Source organism: Thermobia domestica, chromosome 5, assembly GCF_964235325.1.
Source record: "Thermobia domestica chromosome 5, izTheDome1.hap1.1, whole genome shotgun sequence".
NCBI classification, from domain to species: domain Eukaryota; kingdom Metazoa; phylum Arthropoda; class Insecta; order Zygentoma; family Lepismatidae; genus Thermobia; species Thermobia domestica.
The window spans coordinates 245,830,792-245,848,522 of NC_137458.1; the positions used below are offsets into that span (position 1 = coordinate 245,830,792).

The 17,731-nt window shown below is 36.8% G+C and overlaps 1 protein-coding gene across 2 annotated transcripts in view; it reads left to right on the forward strand.

The window, feature by feature from the left end:
* Nucleotides 1-6,125: 6,125 nt before the first annotated feature.
* Nucleotides 6,126-17,731, forward strand: part of LOC145686513 (protein dachsous-like) — a 147,329-nt gene continuing 135,723 nt past the window's right edge. For both annotated transcript variants that reach the window (XM_081759896.1, XM_081759897.1), the window contains exon 1: nucleotides 6,126-6,330. In XM_081759896.1, the coding sequence (XP_081616022.1) occupies nucleotides 6,207-6,330 (124 nt within the window). In that variant the 5' untranslated portion in view covers nucleotides 6,126-6,206. The remainder of the gene's footprint in view (nucleotides 6,331-17,731) is intronic.

The window sequence follows — 17,731 nt, forward strand, 5'->3', positions numbered from 1 at the left end:
ATAGCTAAAGTTTTAATATCAATTTCCTGACTTTTAAATACTATTTTCATATTGTTTCAGCTTTCAATTTTCTCATGTATGTTCCCACCGAGAATTGAACCTGAGATCACATGAACAAATGCGAATATGTTAAATATTTTTGAACACTTTAATATACAAATCACAGTGGTCCAGAAACCCCCAAAACCTGGCCAAAAAACCAACTCCTTAAAAATAACAAACAACCAAATGTGTTTGAAAGTCAATGACCTGGGGTATTCAAACCTACCTGGGTCTTAAATAAATTGTCACCCCTTAGTCAGAAATTGACTTCCGAAGTGAGAGGTTGACCTTGTGCATTAATTACTGAAGATTTCTAAGTTAGCGCCAACAAAGTGTGAGAATGTTTTCTACCTAGTCTTCCTGTAGGCAGGTGGGAATGAAATACTTTTGTCACATCTATGAAGATTATTATTTATGATGATGAGTTTAAATTAGTGTGTAGCTATTAAATTTATCGATTTACAGGGGATGAAATGCAAGTAAATTAGAGCAAGAAATGTTATGTATACTTTTTTGTTCTCGTAGAGTTATCTTTTGACTTCCACGTACTTCCACTTTGGTATCGCACTCTGGAAGTAGTTCAACACTCCCTCTTTCAGAAACCGTGAACCAAACTTGCTCATTTTTGCTCGTCTGTGAAATATTTTTGTTGTAGATAAGACTCGTTGTACAAAGTGCAAAATTATTTTGTACTGTATTTTTTCTTCTATTTTTCACCCATGTCCCATCAAACATCCAGTAAAGAGCTATTGGAGGTCCTTCGGAGGGCAAAAGGAGACAGAGCTGTAAAAAAGAAGCACAGGTTCACGTATCTCAAAGATAAAGCATCTGCTGAATTGTCAAAGGAAGCCAAGCAGAGTGAGCACGTGTTTTGCTCGAAATTGTTTCACAGGCTTGACAAGTGCAACAGTAATTACCAAAAATTGGAAGAGGAGAATGTGGATTGGCTAAACGGTGAATTATTAATGATGGCTGAACCTGTCAGTGAAGACGACTGGAGACCATCGACTTCAGCAGGTGTAGCTGGACCTGGACGACCAGAAGTGGCTTTCTCTGTGAGCAACGAGCGCTCGAAGAGGAGAAAAACAGAAACATTGCGCTCCTCATTCAGCGGTACTACTCTTGCTTATGCTACTCAAATGAAATACAGAAAGGAGAGAGAATTGGAAAAAACGAAACTTCTTCAAGAAATGGAAGAATCGCCTACCAGGGCTGGCAAGATTCGAAAGTCATGGGCACATACCCAAAAACAGAATCCCAAATTTTACAACCCAGAGGAGGCTTTAGCACTGATACTCGAAGGGGCTCTGACACGTCACCAGTACCAGCTGCTAAGAAACGGGGCAAAGGACTTGGATCACAATATATATTTTTCTTACACCCATGTTCTGGACGCAAAGAAAGACTGCTATCCTGAAGTCATTAACGTCACAGAATCTGAAGCTGAAGTAGCTCTACTATCTCTCCTCGACCATACAACTGCAAGAATTCTGCAAATATAGGAACCTGTGCTCGAAACCATCCCAGAAAAGTATCAGAAATCTCTGCAGCTGATTACCAAGTCTGGATGTAACTGAACCTCCGGTCAAGCCCAATAGAAACAGACAGCTCTGGAGGTGGGCTTTCAAGACAGCGACAATTTTTTCACGTCAGTTGTGCCTGTGCAACTTTATTATGGGAATAAAGGGGTTAGAGTTGTAGTGTGGCAAAATCAACGTCCCTCATCGACAAGATATTGTCGGCCGATAAAGTTACAATTCAGGAAAGAAACTGAAGAACTTGCAAGGCAAGAAGCTATCCTAATGGAAGAGCAAATTAGATGCCTGACTCCAAGTTGCATCAGTATTCAACTGTTAGGAGATCGCAGTATAGAAACAACTGAATTCGAGGTTACACACAATTTGCAGTTCACAATGGTGGATGGCGAAATATGTAACGCCGTGACACAAACAAGATCGGCACAAACTTACTACTTATGTGGCGCTAATCCAAAAGAAATGAATACCTTCCAGAAGGGATCCAGAACTGAAAAACCGGAAACTTTCCTCCGATTCGGATTGTCCACGCTACATGCCTGGATTAGATTTATGGAGTGGTTGCTGCATGTGCCCTACCGTTTGGAATTAAGAAATAGCAGGTGCGGAAAGGCGACCAACCGACCATGATGAAGAAAAAAGAGATCCAAGAGGCCATGAAAGCTGACTTAGGCCTCAATATTGACGAACCGAGGCAAGACGGCAGTGGTACTTCCAACGACGGCAATAGAACCAGACGATTTTTCGGAAACTATCAACAAGTTGCAGCAATAACAGGTCTGAATGAAAAGCTTGTTGCGCAGTGTGGCGTCTTGCTGCAATCATAGTCTTGTGGATTGGCTATCGATCCAAACAAATTTGAAGCTTGCGTTAACGATATCAGGAATCTTTACACCAAGCATTATTCGTGGTTCTACATGCCCGCCTCCATTCACAAAATTCTCGCTCATGGGTCCTCAATAATCTCGTACGACCTATTACCCATTGCGCAGGTGACGGAGGAGGCCCAAGAAGCCCGACATAAGCGTATTAAACATTATCGAGAGCATAATTCCCGAAAGTGCTCACGCAAAGAAACAATGAAGGATGTGTTGTAGCGGATCCTCGTAACAAGCAACCCAAAGATATCCACGCTTCGGAATCCCATGGCACAGAACCACAGGAAAAGAAACTTCAGCCGTACTGAAAGTTTTGCAAGAGATGAAGTCTCCAGAGCAGCTGTCATCTGAGGATGAATCAGAATAGGCTTATTGTGTAAAAATCATAAACTGTTAAGTTATTCTTTATTTCACGTGCAAAAATATTATTCTCATTGTGCAAATATGTGCAAATATATTATCAAAATTGTTAGTAAAACATTTTGTCTTCTTGTTTCGTATTCATTAACAGCTGTCATCTGAGGATGAATCAGAATAGCCTTTATGTGAAAAAATCATAAGCTGTTGTTAATAACATGTTACGCTGTATTTTATGTGGAAAAATATTATTCTTGTTGTACAAATATGTGCAAATACATTATTAAACATGTTCTTCCATCATTTTGTCTTATTTTTAGCATAACATAACATTTCTGCTACGAAAATCACAAGATTTCAACTTTTCGCACGAAAAAGTAATTTTGGCCAGGTTTTGAGGGTTTCTGGACCACTGTGCAATGATACGATGCATGGATATGTTTTGGTTACGTCCTGCAATGTATGATTAAAGAAACCTGGAGGGTGAAGAAAAAATAACAGAAATCTCTTTTATATTTACTCCTTCAAGAAACTCCCGACCTCAGAAGGGCAAGCCATAAGTTAGGCAATAAAGTCATACAACGAACACAACCATATCGCTCTCCTGAAATTCTCGTGTGTATGTTTAAAAATCTACTGTTGTTCCACGCCAAACAGTCTATATTTTTTGTTGTATATACCTTCGAAGTGAAAGATATTCATTATTACATTTGTTGATGGTTAGATTCGAGTGAGTCAGAAACTACTATTAATAAAGAGTTTGTTTTGTCTAGTATTCCTGCGATTAGAAGGGCCTTATCTAAAAGATATTTCATTTGTATATGAGAAAATAGTAAAGTTTATTTTCTAAGAGTAAAATAAATATTTTCAATCTGAAGCTAACATTAAGTTTCGAAGAGAAGCTAAACAGAAGAATTTGTTACCATTTACATCAGTTTCAAGACAATTCAGTATACTCTGAAATAGGAAGAAGTCAAACTTGGAAACATTTTACTACAGAGACTTCGACAGAAAGTGCAACATGTAAATATTGGAAGGTTAAAATAAAATAAAAAACAAAGGTAACACAAACCTGTTATGGGAACATTTAAAAGCACAGCAACCTACTATATTACTGAATCCGAAAAAAGTTTTGACGAATTTTAGATATTCAATTTTATCATCACAATTTCAGATGTAGGTTTGGATGCGAATCAAGATCTGAGATTCGAATTTCGGATCCAGATTCGAGTTCCGGTTCCAGATCCGAAATCCGAATTTCGGTTCCAGATCCGAGATCCGGATCCAGAGCCGCTATCCGAATTTCGGATCCGGATCTGAGGTTCGAATCCGAGATCCGGATCTGAAATTCGGATCCGAGATCCGGATCTAGGTCCGGATCCTAGATCCGGATCTAGGTCCGGATCCGGCAAAATCCGGATCCAAATCTCACTGGATCCGGGATATCCGGATCCGAAAATTTTTGGCCATCCCTAGTTCTTGGTATCCTCACATAAGAATATGTACATTCTCTGTGTCACCTTTGCGTGTTTTTACGTTCCGTTTGAATTGCCTTGTGAGCAGGAAAAGCTGCTTTTTCATTTAAGAAAGAGTGCCTTGCGTAGTACGCAAATGAATTGGAATTTTTCCATCATTTAAAATTGAAAACCACTTATTTCCAACAACTTTCATCTCTTTTCATTTTCTCATAAGTCTACTCACAACGGAGATGGCCTATGACCTCGGAATATTGAGGCATCTAGTACGTATATATATAAAGGTAACCAAGAAAGTTCTGTTGCATTTTGTGGAGGTCTGTGTTCCAGTGGCCCTCACACTGAGAGTTGAATGTGAATGGAGATAAGGCGAAGGTCAGTTGCTGATGTGGGTATATCCAACATACTACCTGGTTGTGGGAGTTTAGTTACACCGCGAATTTGGGTAAAGACAAAGTGAACATGGAATCTCCACAGAGCAACATAAGGGCGTGTAAGTGTATGCTGTACGAGTTCAGAATGGGGCTAAACGCCGCTGCAGCGAGGAGGAAGATATGCCAGGCCTTTGGTGACGATGTCGTGACTAAGCGGACAGTGCATCGGAGATTTAAAAAGCTTAAGGGCGGTAATGAAACCTCGAAGACGCACCACGTGCCGGAAGACCAACACATGTAAAAATTGAAGATATTCAGGTAGCAATTGAGGCGAACAGTCGCTAGATATGTGAGGAACTGGGACTATAATTTAGTGTGAGTGGAGAAACCATTCGGCAGCATCTCCATCAACTTACGAAGCATTACAAGTTGGGCTGATGGATCCCACATGATTTGACTCCGGGCCAGAAGGCAACGCGAGCAGACATCTTGTTTCTTTGCTGTCTCGTCTGAGAAAGGAGCCATTTCTGGACAGGATCTTGACATGTGATGAGAAGAGAGTCCTGTTCAAAGCTCCACGGCTCCGTCATCATTGGTTCGCATCCCTTGAAGTGGTTCCATGACAGCCACTGCACCAGAAGGAGGTCCTCCTGTGTATTTGGTGGACTGCTTGCGGCATCGTGCATCGGGAACTAACACCAGCTGGTCAGAGCATCAATGCGACTATGTACTGTTAGTAGTTGAGCCGTGTTCACGAAAACCTCAAAACTTTGGAGCCAACACTTCTGAATCGTCAAGGGGTCCTTCTGTTACTGGACGACGCTAAACCCCATGTGGCTAGGATGACCCAGGACACCATTCTACACCTTGGATGGGAAACACTATTGCATCCGCCATACTCCCGGAACATTGCACCCTCAGATTATCAACTGTTCCATTCATTTGACTCTCACCTTAGAGGAGGCCAGTTCAAATCCTTAGTAGAGGTGCAAAATGCAATTGATACCTTGTTCGCTTTATGGCCCACCAAGTTCTACCGCGATGGAATCCATAGCCTTCCAGAACGTTGTCAGAAGGCCGTCGATGCTGATGGGGACTATTTTTGATCTTCCAGGTACATTTTAGGTTTCATATCGATGTTCGAAGATGATGAGTGAAAAAGCGACAGCACTTTCTTTTTTTCCTATATATATTATAGTACGAGTATATAGATAGATATACATAGATCGATATATATAGATACCGCAATATATATAAATTTAAATTTTAAAGAAGAGTACAAATTGTTTATCATTTAGAAAAAATAAAAGGAATATTTATTACAAATGAAATGTTTGCCTTATAATCACTATCTGTGCAACAACTTCCTCCACCTTGCTGCGAACATATACGTTATCTCTTCACATTCTCTTTTTATCCTGATAAGGAACTTAATCTAAATTATTCGGTCGGTTAGATATCTTAGTTGTAAGCAAAACTCAGCAGTGAAACTCAGTGGTGGCAATGTTGTGTTAGAATATTTTAGTGTCGTACTGTTCATTTTATATGAGAAATTTTGGCGATAGAGGTTTAAAAGGAAAAAAGAAAAACATGGCGAAGTGTTCCGTAATTCTATTCATATTTTATGTTTGCTTCTTGGACATTCATCATGTTAGCTCGGAGACGATATGTAAGTATGTTAAAAGTAGTATAGCAATAGTTGAAGTGATGGAGAGTAAAAGATGAAATACTAACGTCGCAGATAAAACTATAATAATAATAATAATAATAATAATAATAATAATAATAATAATAATAATAATAATAATAATAATAATAATAATAATAATAATAATACGTGGAGTAGTCGCTAACGCTCTTGCCTTTGGAGCGAGCGGTCCCAGGTTCGATTCCCGGTGGGGACACTCGGTAGAAAAAGTGTAACCGCTTTTGCAGGCCAGTTATCTTGAGTGAGGCTTTTCCTGGATTTCCCAGGCAAATGCCGAGATTGTACCTAACATAATGGCTCCAGGCCTCTTCTTTCCTTCCCTTTCATCGGTTAGTGTACTTGCCAAGGGATGACATCCCTCATGTACACTCATGTCCAAAATTATTGTCGCATATCTATAATTGTCTTCTTGTAAGAATATAATTTGATAATGATTTTGCAGGTACTTTTAATACTGATACTATGTGTAGAATAGGGAAATGTCTATTTATGGTGAATTTCATAGGAAAAGAATTATAAATACGAAAATTAGAACGAGTAAATCAAAATGTTGCTAAATGGACAAGAAAGTTTTATTGTCGTTTTATTGTTTTTGTTTACTGCTATTTTGACATGAAATTTGCCACATACACGTCTTTACCAATTATGCACATACTAACATTATAAGAAATACCAGGCGAATTTGTTATCAAATTATATTCCCAGAACAACATATTTAAAGACATGCGACAATAATTTTGGACATGAGTGTACGTGACGGAATAAATGGCGTAGATGCCGCCAGCCCAGAAATCTATTTCTTTATTCATCCCTAATAATAATAAACTCTATATATAATAGAAGAAATCCTGCCTAATTGGCTAAACAACGCATAGGTTAAACTACTTAAGCTGGTGATTTGAAATTTGGACAGTACGCAGGACTTGTGACATAAGGTATCACTATGGAAGGACTTTAGGGAATTCGACATAGAAAGCGAGTGAAATTAATGCTGCAGTTATTTCAATAAGTGTGCATATCTTGGAATCCCTTAAGAATAGAGACATATAATTTTATATTTGGACTTTTCATTAAAACAATTATAACTCGTGTCTCTGCGTTTGTGTGTATGGGTGTGGATGTGGGTGTGCGTACGTGCGTGCGTGTTATTTGACCTAGATAGGGGGAAGAGACATGATAACCAAAAGGGTGCAGGATGCAACTATTACAATAAGAAGTCCATACCTCTGAATTCTTCAAAACTAGTCATGAAATCCGTATTTCGACCTTTCATTTAAAACTAGTTGAACCTGCGCTGTTTACACAGCGCACCATTCTATATAATATGAATGTGAATCTCCTTCCCGCTTCTCACTATATCTGTAGAAGTCCATGTACAGACAAAAATAAAAGACAGAAAGACTCTGAAAGGGAGTGAATTGCTATAGACGCACACATAAATATGGTATTTTAATATATAGAATGTTAGAGTGAGTTTGTGGCAAACTTGGATAAGTGATAGATGATGCCAAATGCTTTTTTTGATTTATTTTTTTTCTAATTCTATATCCGAGTACGCCTCATTGTGGGTCTACAGGCCTTCAAAGCTGCCAGTTCACAATATAATAGGTTTTGAAGATTAAAGCAAAGCGCCTGAAATGTCCGTCAACTCACTATACGTAGCTCCTCCACTAGTTGCCTTTCTCAAAGGTATCAGTCCTAACATCCCAGTGGCAATATTAAACTAATAGGGTCAAAACGACGCCTACAGTGAGGAATAGAAAAATAAACACGTTTATTTTCTTTTTAATTGAGTTAGAACTGGCAAATCTACATAAAATTTGGAGGGAAACCAGCGAAAACCACGTTTCTAGAACTTGTGGTTTTCAAGATCTCATTGTCGAAAGGAATTGGCCACAAACATATAAACCTAGTGTTTTAACATATAAACTAACTGAACCTGCGCTCTCTACACAGCGCATCACTCACATCTGAGCATGAATCTCCTTGCCATTCCTCACAACATCTGTACATGTCCCTTAAAGTTAAAGACTTCGTGATAAAAATCGGCAAAGGACACTACATGGAGGATATTTTTTTCGATTATTTTTTCAATATCTTGCACTGTTTGCAAGATTCGAGCCTACTTCCGGTTGAAGTTTCTAATTGATGTATGACCAGTGCTTTCTTTCTTCTTGCATGCAGTATGTAATAAGCAAATACATTACATCAGTGCGCAAAATTTCAAAGTCAGTGGCAATCGCCAATCCAAAAATGATGATCGCCAGTATTTCTCACGTACAAATTACGAGACGTCCCCCACCCACCGAGACAAACCACTTCGATTGAGGATGTGAAAGGAGGGGCAAATTACAACGTTGTGAAGACTTCAGATTCTGCGTTTTCTCTCTCTCAGTGACAATCATTTTCGTGCGGAACAGAAACTGCGATACCCTGTGGGTTTAGGCGGAAACCATTCCTACTAAACACTGGTCGCCAGGTCTAAATTTCTGGTCGCCGATGGCGACCTGGCGACAAGAAATTTTGCACCCTGCATTACATATAAGTATCAGTTATATATGGTGTTCATTGGGCATTATACTCCAAAAATAAAGATTCATCTTACACTGGAGAAATGATTATACTTCCTTTTTCATTATTATTTGGCCATGAAACAAACACTTGAGACATATACAACCCCTATATACAATTATGTGTTGTTGGAATGTATAATGCGTAAGATATGATGCTTTTTTTTATTTTCAACACTTCCAGTGTACCCGTAAAAATGTAATAAAGCCGTACATGAATAATGGCCATTTTTTTTTAAATATTCAATTAGAACTGGACTATCTATGTAAAATTTCCAATCGATCAGTAAAAACGTCATCTTTCTAGAGCCTGTGGTTTCCGAGACCTCATTGTCGAAAGGATTGGTTACAAACATATAAACGTCCTGAAACATATAGTTTAGAAGAACTCCAAAGATGGCAGCACAAATAATTTGCATTGAGTTTGGAGAAGGCTTATTAAGATACAAAGGCTTTAAACAATAGTTTTCAAACATAAACTTTATTTTAAAAAAAGATGTATTTAAATAATTTATTTAAAGTACACAATAATTTATTTAAAATATTTTTCTTTGTTAAACGTGAAATCACAAATAATCGTAAATCAAAGGTTTGAAATCCAAAGTTAGAGGTTGGAGTTTAGGTGTTTTTATAGCTTTTGTAGCATTTTAATAGATAGATAATTAAACTCCTATTTCAGTGTTTTTTAATTGCTTGAATAGAATATAATAGAAAAGTTTTCGAATTTCGTGTGAAATTTCGAGTTCAGACAAATTCTACATGGAAGGTACAGAAGGAAAACGGAAAATATTGCCCGCAGTAACTTGTGAGGGAATTTGCTAATAATAATATTCTATCAATAATAATAATAATAATAATAATAATAATAATAATAATAATAATAATAATAATAATAATAATAATAATAATAATAATAATAATAATAATAATAATTGTATTTTACAAACAACGAAATTGTATGTTTAGCCATATAGCACACACGCAACTTCGTGATATCGTTGTTGTTTTTTTCCTTCACCCCGATATTTTTTCGAGGTGAAGGGATGGCGATCAGGGAGTAATCTACACCCCCCAACACCCCCTAACACCCCTCCAAATTTCTTTACACACACCCCTGGATGGAAAAGGAATACTTCCCCAAATCCAATTGTATCAATTAGTATCATATAGGTTATTTATTTTATCAAGTTTAAAAATGTTTAGATTTTACGAAAGAAGGCAATATTCTTATTTATTTATTTCGCTTCAAAATTTGAAGCGACCTCGTTCTCATGTACGGCTTCGAGAACCACACGACCTCATTGTTTCGGGATGTATTTCCATCAAAACAATTGACGAAACAGACCTGCTCATACCTACCCTCCTGGGCTCCGCGGTCGTTTCCGACAAAAGAGATTGATGGACAAATGCAGATGACTGAAATTGGCAACGTCTTGAGCGGTCATTCACCTACCTCCTCCTCAATAAAGAAAAATGTGACAATATAGTACCGGTACCAGATTCACTTGGTAAGTGCTACTCTGCAACAGGCTCGCAATCAGGGGGGTGGCTAGGGAGGGCCTGGCTCTCCCTAAATTTTTCATGTCCTCTCCAGACTTCAATACAAAATGCACAATTTAGATATTTGTAAGAGAATTTTTAATGTCTTGGCCCCTCCTAACATATTCATGGCCCCCAAAGCTCTGTGGCTGGTTTCGAGCCTGCTCTGCAAGTGGTGTTGCAACGGACGGACGTTAGAAGGGTGTAGTAAAAACGTTTCTAGAAATGAAGAGATTAATCGAAGTAAGAATTATATATTTTTTAAACTGAGTCTAGTGTTATGCGGGAACGCATTTGGCGCTAGCTTAATTTTTTGTAAAGTATATTTTTAATCATGTAAATTCATTGAGCGGAACAGGGCTCATAGCGAGTCACTTCTTTAACTAAAATTTACTTTTTTTTCAAGTTGGTCACTAAAAGTAACTTTTTTTTTTCAAATTTGTCACTAAAAGTTACTTTTTTGAGAGTTAAAGTGATTTTTTCGTGTGATTTATGTTTTGCATTGGCAGTTTTCTAAGAAAAGTATAAAAACAAATGGAAAAAGGCTGAAACTTGTTACTCATTACTCTTCTGAAAGCTTCAGTAGTTTCTGTCACATGTGAAACAGTCAGCTTTATTCTCACTTTAGCTTTTATTCTTTCTAAAGCGCAGTGGACGGTTGGTGGATGCTTAATTTCTCAAGGTGGGGTTAAGAACCCTTCTGTGTCTACTCTTTCTTCTATCATAATAATCTTTTAGTTTTCTCTCGTAATAGTTAACGCTCCGTTCAAGGTTGTGTGTGTGCGTTTGTGAGGTTCATCATGTTCGTCTTGTGTTATGCTTCTTGTGTGTTCTTAAGAGTAGCTGATGAATTTGAATATTTCACGTTTTTGAGAACTCTTAATGCGAAGTTAAATACAATATCTGTGATGAAGAAATTCGGAAATAGTCCAGAGCTGGTTCCACTTACTTAGAAGCTTTTTACATCTGCTAAGTCAGTTTACCGTAACTACAAAGCATGCTTAGAAAACCTAAGAAAGGAGGAAGTTCAAAAAGAAGTAAAGAAGAAAAGATGAAACAAAACAACAAACAAAGAGAGATGCGATGCAGAAATTGACAAAGGAAAAGAGAAGCATGATGAGATTTTGGTCACTTTTTGCTCACTTTTTCGTGTGCTTTTGGCCATTTTTGGTCACTTTTCAAGTATTTACAAGAGACCAGACCACTATTAGTTCTGGGATTATTAAAATTAGGGTACATTAAAAAAGACAAAACAGATGATACAAAAACTTGTAAATTGAAAAACTGGATTTCTGAAAAACAACTAAATCAATAAATAATTTTCTTATGAGAGATATTCAGAGTCAATAACGTAGCCAAGAAGGGGCAGGAACGGAGGTTGAGATCAAATATTACAACAATTAACGTTAACAACAAGGTTAGAATATTAAAATAATGAAATTCGTACTATGTACAGTATTAATTACTAAACGAATGTGATTTCAGCATGGGACGAGAGAATTTTTTCCCAATTAATATTTTGAAAAAAAAAATCACCCACTAAAACTTGCTGGGGTTGAATAAATTGAAATAATGGCAGAATTTTTCAAAATGATTACAATAATTCGTATGTAATCAATTCATATGTAACTACTGGGTAAAATAGTGGTGGTTAATTCCTAATACAGTGAAACCTCTCTTAACGGGCATCTCTCAATAGTGAACACCTTCATAATAGGACAAACTTTCTTATTCTTCCATGCCATAAATATGTATGATGTGGTGTTATGAGAGAAAACCCTTCCTATTAGGGGCATCTCTCATTTACGGACAAATAATCTGTTCCACCGATGTCCGGGTGAAAGGTTTCACTGTATTACTTAGTTTAATAATAATAATAAATGCTCAAATGTGTGAACTTACTTTATTGAACCTACCACTGCGAAGAGCTGATATTATTATTATTAATAGGTCTAATAATAATAATAATAATAATAATAATAATAATAATAATAATAATAATAATAATAATAATAATAATAATAATAATAATAATAGTATTGCAATAGTTGCGTAACAAAATATACTGTTCTCTTTGAGTTTGTTTAAAAATGTATATCACTATTCTGAGAGCACCCCCTTTTATTTTGAACACCCCCCCCCCAAGTAAAAATTTCTGGCGTACTTATTGACGGCGATCCCCCGCGTCCCCCCGCACTTTTACTCCTGCGTGGATGGCAAAATATGATATATCACTTTTTGCCCATTTTTGATTTTTCGTCTCACTGAGAACTACAGTATATGTTGGAAAAGTTGATAATTGCTTAATTAAAAGTTCACTATTTACCACTATATATTTTGATTTCATCAGAGAACTGAAAGTATTTTAAGTTTAGTTCACAAAGTTTAATTTGCTTACTTGTAGTACAAATATGAATAACATGTTTTGACATCTTCGTATAGATTTATAAATACGATACCAGCATTAATCCATGGCGTGTGTTTGTGGTCATGCAAGGTCGTTGAAAAAATTTCATACGCTTCTCGGAATGTATTTCGTTTTTCATCCCAAGAGGTTCTACATAAACACCTGACGAAGTTCGGTATGTTGGTTGTTTGCCTCAAATATTGCAGAAGTGGTATTTCTAGTTTATATTGGAGCCAAAGATAACTACTATGTACTTAGCATTAGTGCTTGACGCAGCTGAATTATGAAGTCGTTAATACTGTGAATTATGAGTTACTTCGTGCACGAGATCGTTGAATCACTAGCGCTTGTATTTTAGATAGGGGGTCCACCAGATCAAGACGTCCCCAAACTTTGTACTATTTTTATAACTTTTATTTTGTCTGTTTCAAGAGCGCACTCACGGAGGGTTCACTCAGTCCATACCCAGTGGCGTAACCAAAGTGGGGCCCCTTCTCCATGTTTCTATTAAAAAGAAAAACGAAGCACTGACCGATTATTGCAGCTTTCAAGGAGGGCTTACTGACGCTACAATAGCTTGTACAATTCAACACTATAGATCAGGGGCGGATCCAGGGGACAATCACCCTCCCCCCTAGAAGAGGATACTTATATCTGGAGCATATAGCATAGCCAACTTAACTGAGTATGTTGTGTTTACTCCGTAAAAAATACGAAAACTCGACTTAGGGGCCATTCAAAAATTTTGTAACTCCTGATCCAAAAACTAATTATTGGCCAAGATCGCAATCTTTTGATCTTTTTTTTTTTTTTTTTTATCATTCCTAATTCTTGTTTCACTTTAAAAACCTGATCTTTCGTCTACAAGTAAAAAATTCGCCAACCTAGTAGGGCTTTGACACGTTCAACATTTTCCAAATCACCATTGTTTTACGGTTAGAAATCTGATCACCATATCACCCAGGTTCAGTTTGCAACGCTTGATTTTCAATATTTAGTAATGTTAGCATACTTTACTCATACTGTCATGGTATTCCTTTAAAATGTGTTGAGTAATTTAAGCTTTGAAAAAGACCTCTCTGCATTTGCTCCTGGTAAAATTAAATACAGCAGAAGGGAAATACATAATTCAGACATACTATTTGCTTAGCAGGTGTTTCCAACAGAAACATACAAAGTTCTTTCTTTTAATTTCTGCACTCATACGTGCTCTGAAGCAGGACTGCTTAACCAACTAATCTATGATGTCAATAATATTAACAATGTTTAATATGTTACTAAACATTAACAATATTAATAATATTTAATTTTAGTATGTAGAGGTAGTGCTGGCATCTTCTACTAATTTATTAAAAACGTATTCAACTCAATTTAGAACACCGTGTGCGTGGGTTTTCTCGGGGTTCTCGCGTTTCTTCCCACTTTCTTAATTCCACCATTTTATTCTTTTCTCATAATCACCGTCTCCTTTAGCCTAGCCGGCATATCCGTGGGACGTAAAACTTAAAGATTTCATTTCACTTTTTTCTTTCAACTCAATTTATTTTTTACGATTTGTAACGTTTCCCTCGCATTGCGGGCCCTATATTTACGCTCCTATCTTTACCCCGTCCAATATCTTACTAACTCGACAGACATTTGCCCACTTGCTTAATAAAACTATATTTACTTGAACAGAGTAAAGTAAATGACTAAAGCAGGTATAGTTTTATTGTACCAATTTCTTACAAAGTTGATTGGTGGAGTCCAAAGATTTGATTTTACGTTACATCTGTACCCTTTCTTTTATTATAAAAACGAATTAGTTCTACCATTCCACTCCCCCTGAGAATATAAGTGGAAGTACTTAAAAATTACTTATCGTTTTCCCGGGTATAGAATAACACCATCTCAATACTACAAGGGGTATCTTGTAATACTGTACCCACCTCCCAACTTTGAAGCTCTCCAACAAAAAATTCTGAGTTTGCGCCTGGTTTTCGAGCAATAGATATTAACTTTTCAACGACTGCGCTACGTAGAAAATACTTCAATTGTACGATGTAGATTTGTGTTTGTTGATGGTATTGATGTATCAAGGCTAGGAGAACAGTGTCAACAGCAAAATAAATGTTAGTATTTTAATTGGTTTAGCTACAATGTCACTTGCATATAAGATGTGCAGTAGCGGAGACAATGCTGAACCTTGTGGAATTCTTTGAGGGGTAAAAAAAAGTTTTTTTTAACCTTTACGTCCCACATGCTAAAGGAGATATATTAATAATGAAATTAAATTAGTATAAAATAAGTAGCGGGAGGAAACGGGAGAGCAACCATAAAACCTATTGACACGATATTGTCAATTGTAAGCTCATGGCATATTGTTGAACCAGAGACCCTACGCTTTAGAGGTCGAAGCTCTATTACTGTGCACTTCCTTGGAGCTATTAATGGTTACATGTTAAGCTATTCTATTGTGAAGAAAATTGTATTTGGGGCGAATATGAACTATTTATAATTAAAACAAGTAACAGTGCCACATATATATTGCATGTAAGAATTTGGTTTGTATTGTGTGATATTTTCTCTGTCAATATTGAAACAGTAATGCTAGTATAGTAATACAACTTTCGGGTTTTAGTACAGAGATTACAGTAGAAATGAAGTATATACCTGGAATGCTTAATTGATTGCGGAAAACGGCTTCTCGCTATCTATTATCGTTTTCATTCTATACTAATCAACGTTCCAGAAATAGTTTAATTTTGTATCTTCCGGTTTGAACAGAGGGTTAACAGAGAGAATAATATATATTCCTACAACGCTAAATCGATTCCAAGAGAAACACTTGTTAACGTTCTTGCTATATGTAGATCAATATTGAAACCGAAAGTTATAGTAGATGTACATGAAACCGGTTCTGGCTATCTGATTACCGTTTTCTGCTCTATAGTGATCGACGTTAAAGCCGGAAATGGTTAGTTATCAGCACTTCCGGTTTGAATGTTACCAACATCACCGAATGGCCCACAGTGGCTCAGCGATAGAGCGTTCACCTCTCTAGTGATCGCGACGACACGTAAATCCTGAGCTCTACTGCACCAATCATAGGGCTGCGTGCCTTATTTGTGATGCATCGGAAGAGATTGGGTAAGATTCGTGGAGCTGCCTTTCGAACGCACACTTCAGGAAATGTAAAACAACAGAAGTGAACTAACAACCTTATCAAACTTAGAAGACGTGGCGAACAAACAACAAAAAACAGCACTTAAATAAGTATGAAAGAGGAACAGTAACAATTATTCGAATTAACGGTAATAACAATATCAAAAATATAAAAGAATGAAAACAACAAAACGAAAATTTTCTGCTATGTGACAACACTGTACCCTTAGGAGATGTTCTCCGTATAGCGCGACAGAAGATACCGGCAAAATTTCATGGATGGGAGTTGACAACCGGGACACACTCTCATGTTCTATTGAGTTTCTGAAATTAGTGGATCTATATAGATCAAGCTTCACTATTCCTTTCAACCTCTATAGTAGATGGGGCCCCTGGTTCGATTCCAAGTGAACTTTGTAGTAAACAAATACTGTATGGGGGTCTTCTCCGGAGTTTTCTCATTTACTCCCACTTTTTGTCATTCCATCATTTTATTCATTCTCATCATAAGCGTTTCCTTCAAGCTACTACCTATCGTAACCATGGGGACAGGGCCGGCCCTAGGCAATTTGCCTCCACGTGCAATTGCATCATTTGCGGCCCCTTTCTCCAGAAAGAACAAATCTTAAAGTCCGCGATTTAAGTGTGCTACCCTATCATGAACAACAAAGGGGAGAGAAAGTGTACTCGCACTCAGAAAAGCCTAAACACTAAAAATACAATATCGTTGTGTTTGTTGTTTTCTTTAAATAATAATCTATTATGTTAGTGAAAGATAAAGTAAACACACCTGAAGGATGGTAACCCTTTTTATAGAATTCAATATCGAGCTTCAATCTCAATATATTTGTTTGCAATTCCAGTGCAACTAGCTCTTTTATCTTTATTTCTTGAATTTCCTTCTACATCTGTTAAATTTAAAAAAAAAACTTGTTTCCACCTTCAACGATAAGATACTTGTTTGTGACAAAGACAAGACTAGTTTTCATGCAAAACTGTGATAATTAACTAAATGCAACAGGTGTTTGCTACTGTTCGAGAATTGAGTTCTTGTATTTGATAATAATCAAGCGATTTATGCTAGGATTTGTTTGATCATTTGCTTTAGCACTGCCCATATGACTCTAAACTAACGTGACCTAATTATGATTTAGGAATGTAGTATTGCGAAAGAAGGTCAATTTAGTAAACCCTAAATTTGGTCCATGTTCCGTTAAGGGGTCCAAAGCTAACCTAACCTAATCTAACCAAACCTAATATAACATTGTATTATGTAATCAGACGAAAAATCAATGGAAATAAGATGAGAAATTGCAAATTTTGTGTGGAAGAAACTACTGGACACCCTTAACGGAACATTGACCGTAAATTTCACTATCATCATCACTAAATGTTTCCAATAAGAAATATTTATTTTAAATAATGCAGTTATAATAGATTTTGCCTTCCCTTAAAATTTGCCGCTCGTACAAATGCACATGTTACACATATTGTAGAGCTGGCTCTGCATGGGAAGTAAAACTGAAAAATTTCATTTCATTTTCTTTCAAGAGGTCGATTTCTAACTTTCGAGTCTCTACATCCTGGTCAAAATTGATGTGATTTATCTCGTAGTTCTTGAGGATTTTTTTTTTTTTTTTCGGACGAATGAACATAACGACAGACATGATAAATATATAAAGTTTTTTCGGCAAACTAAACT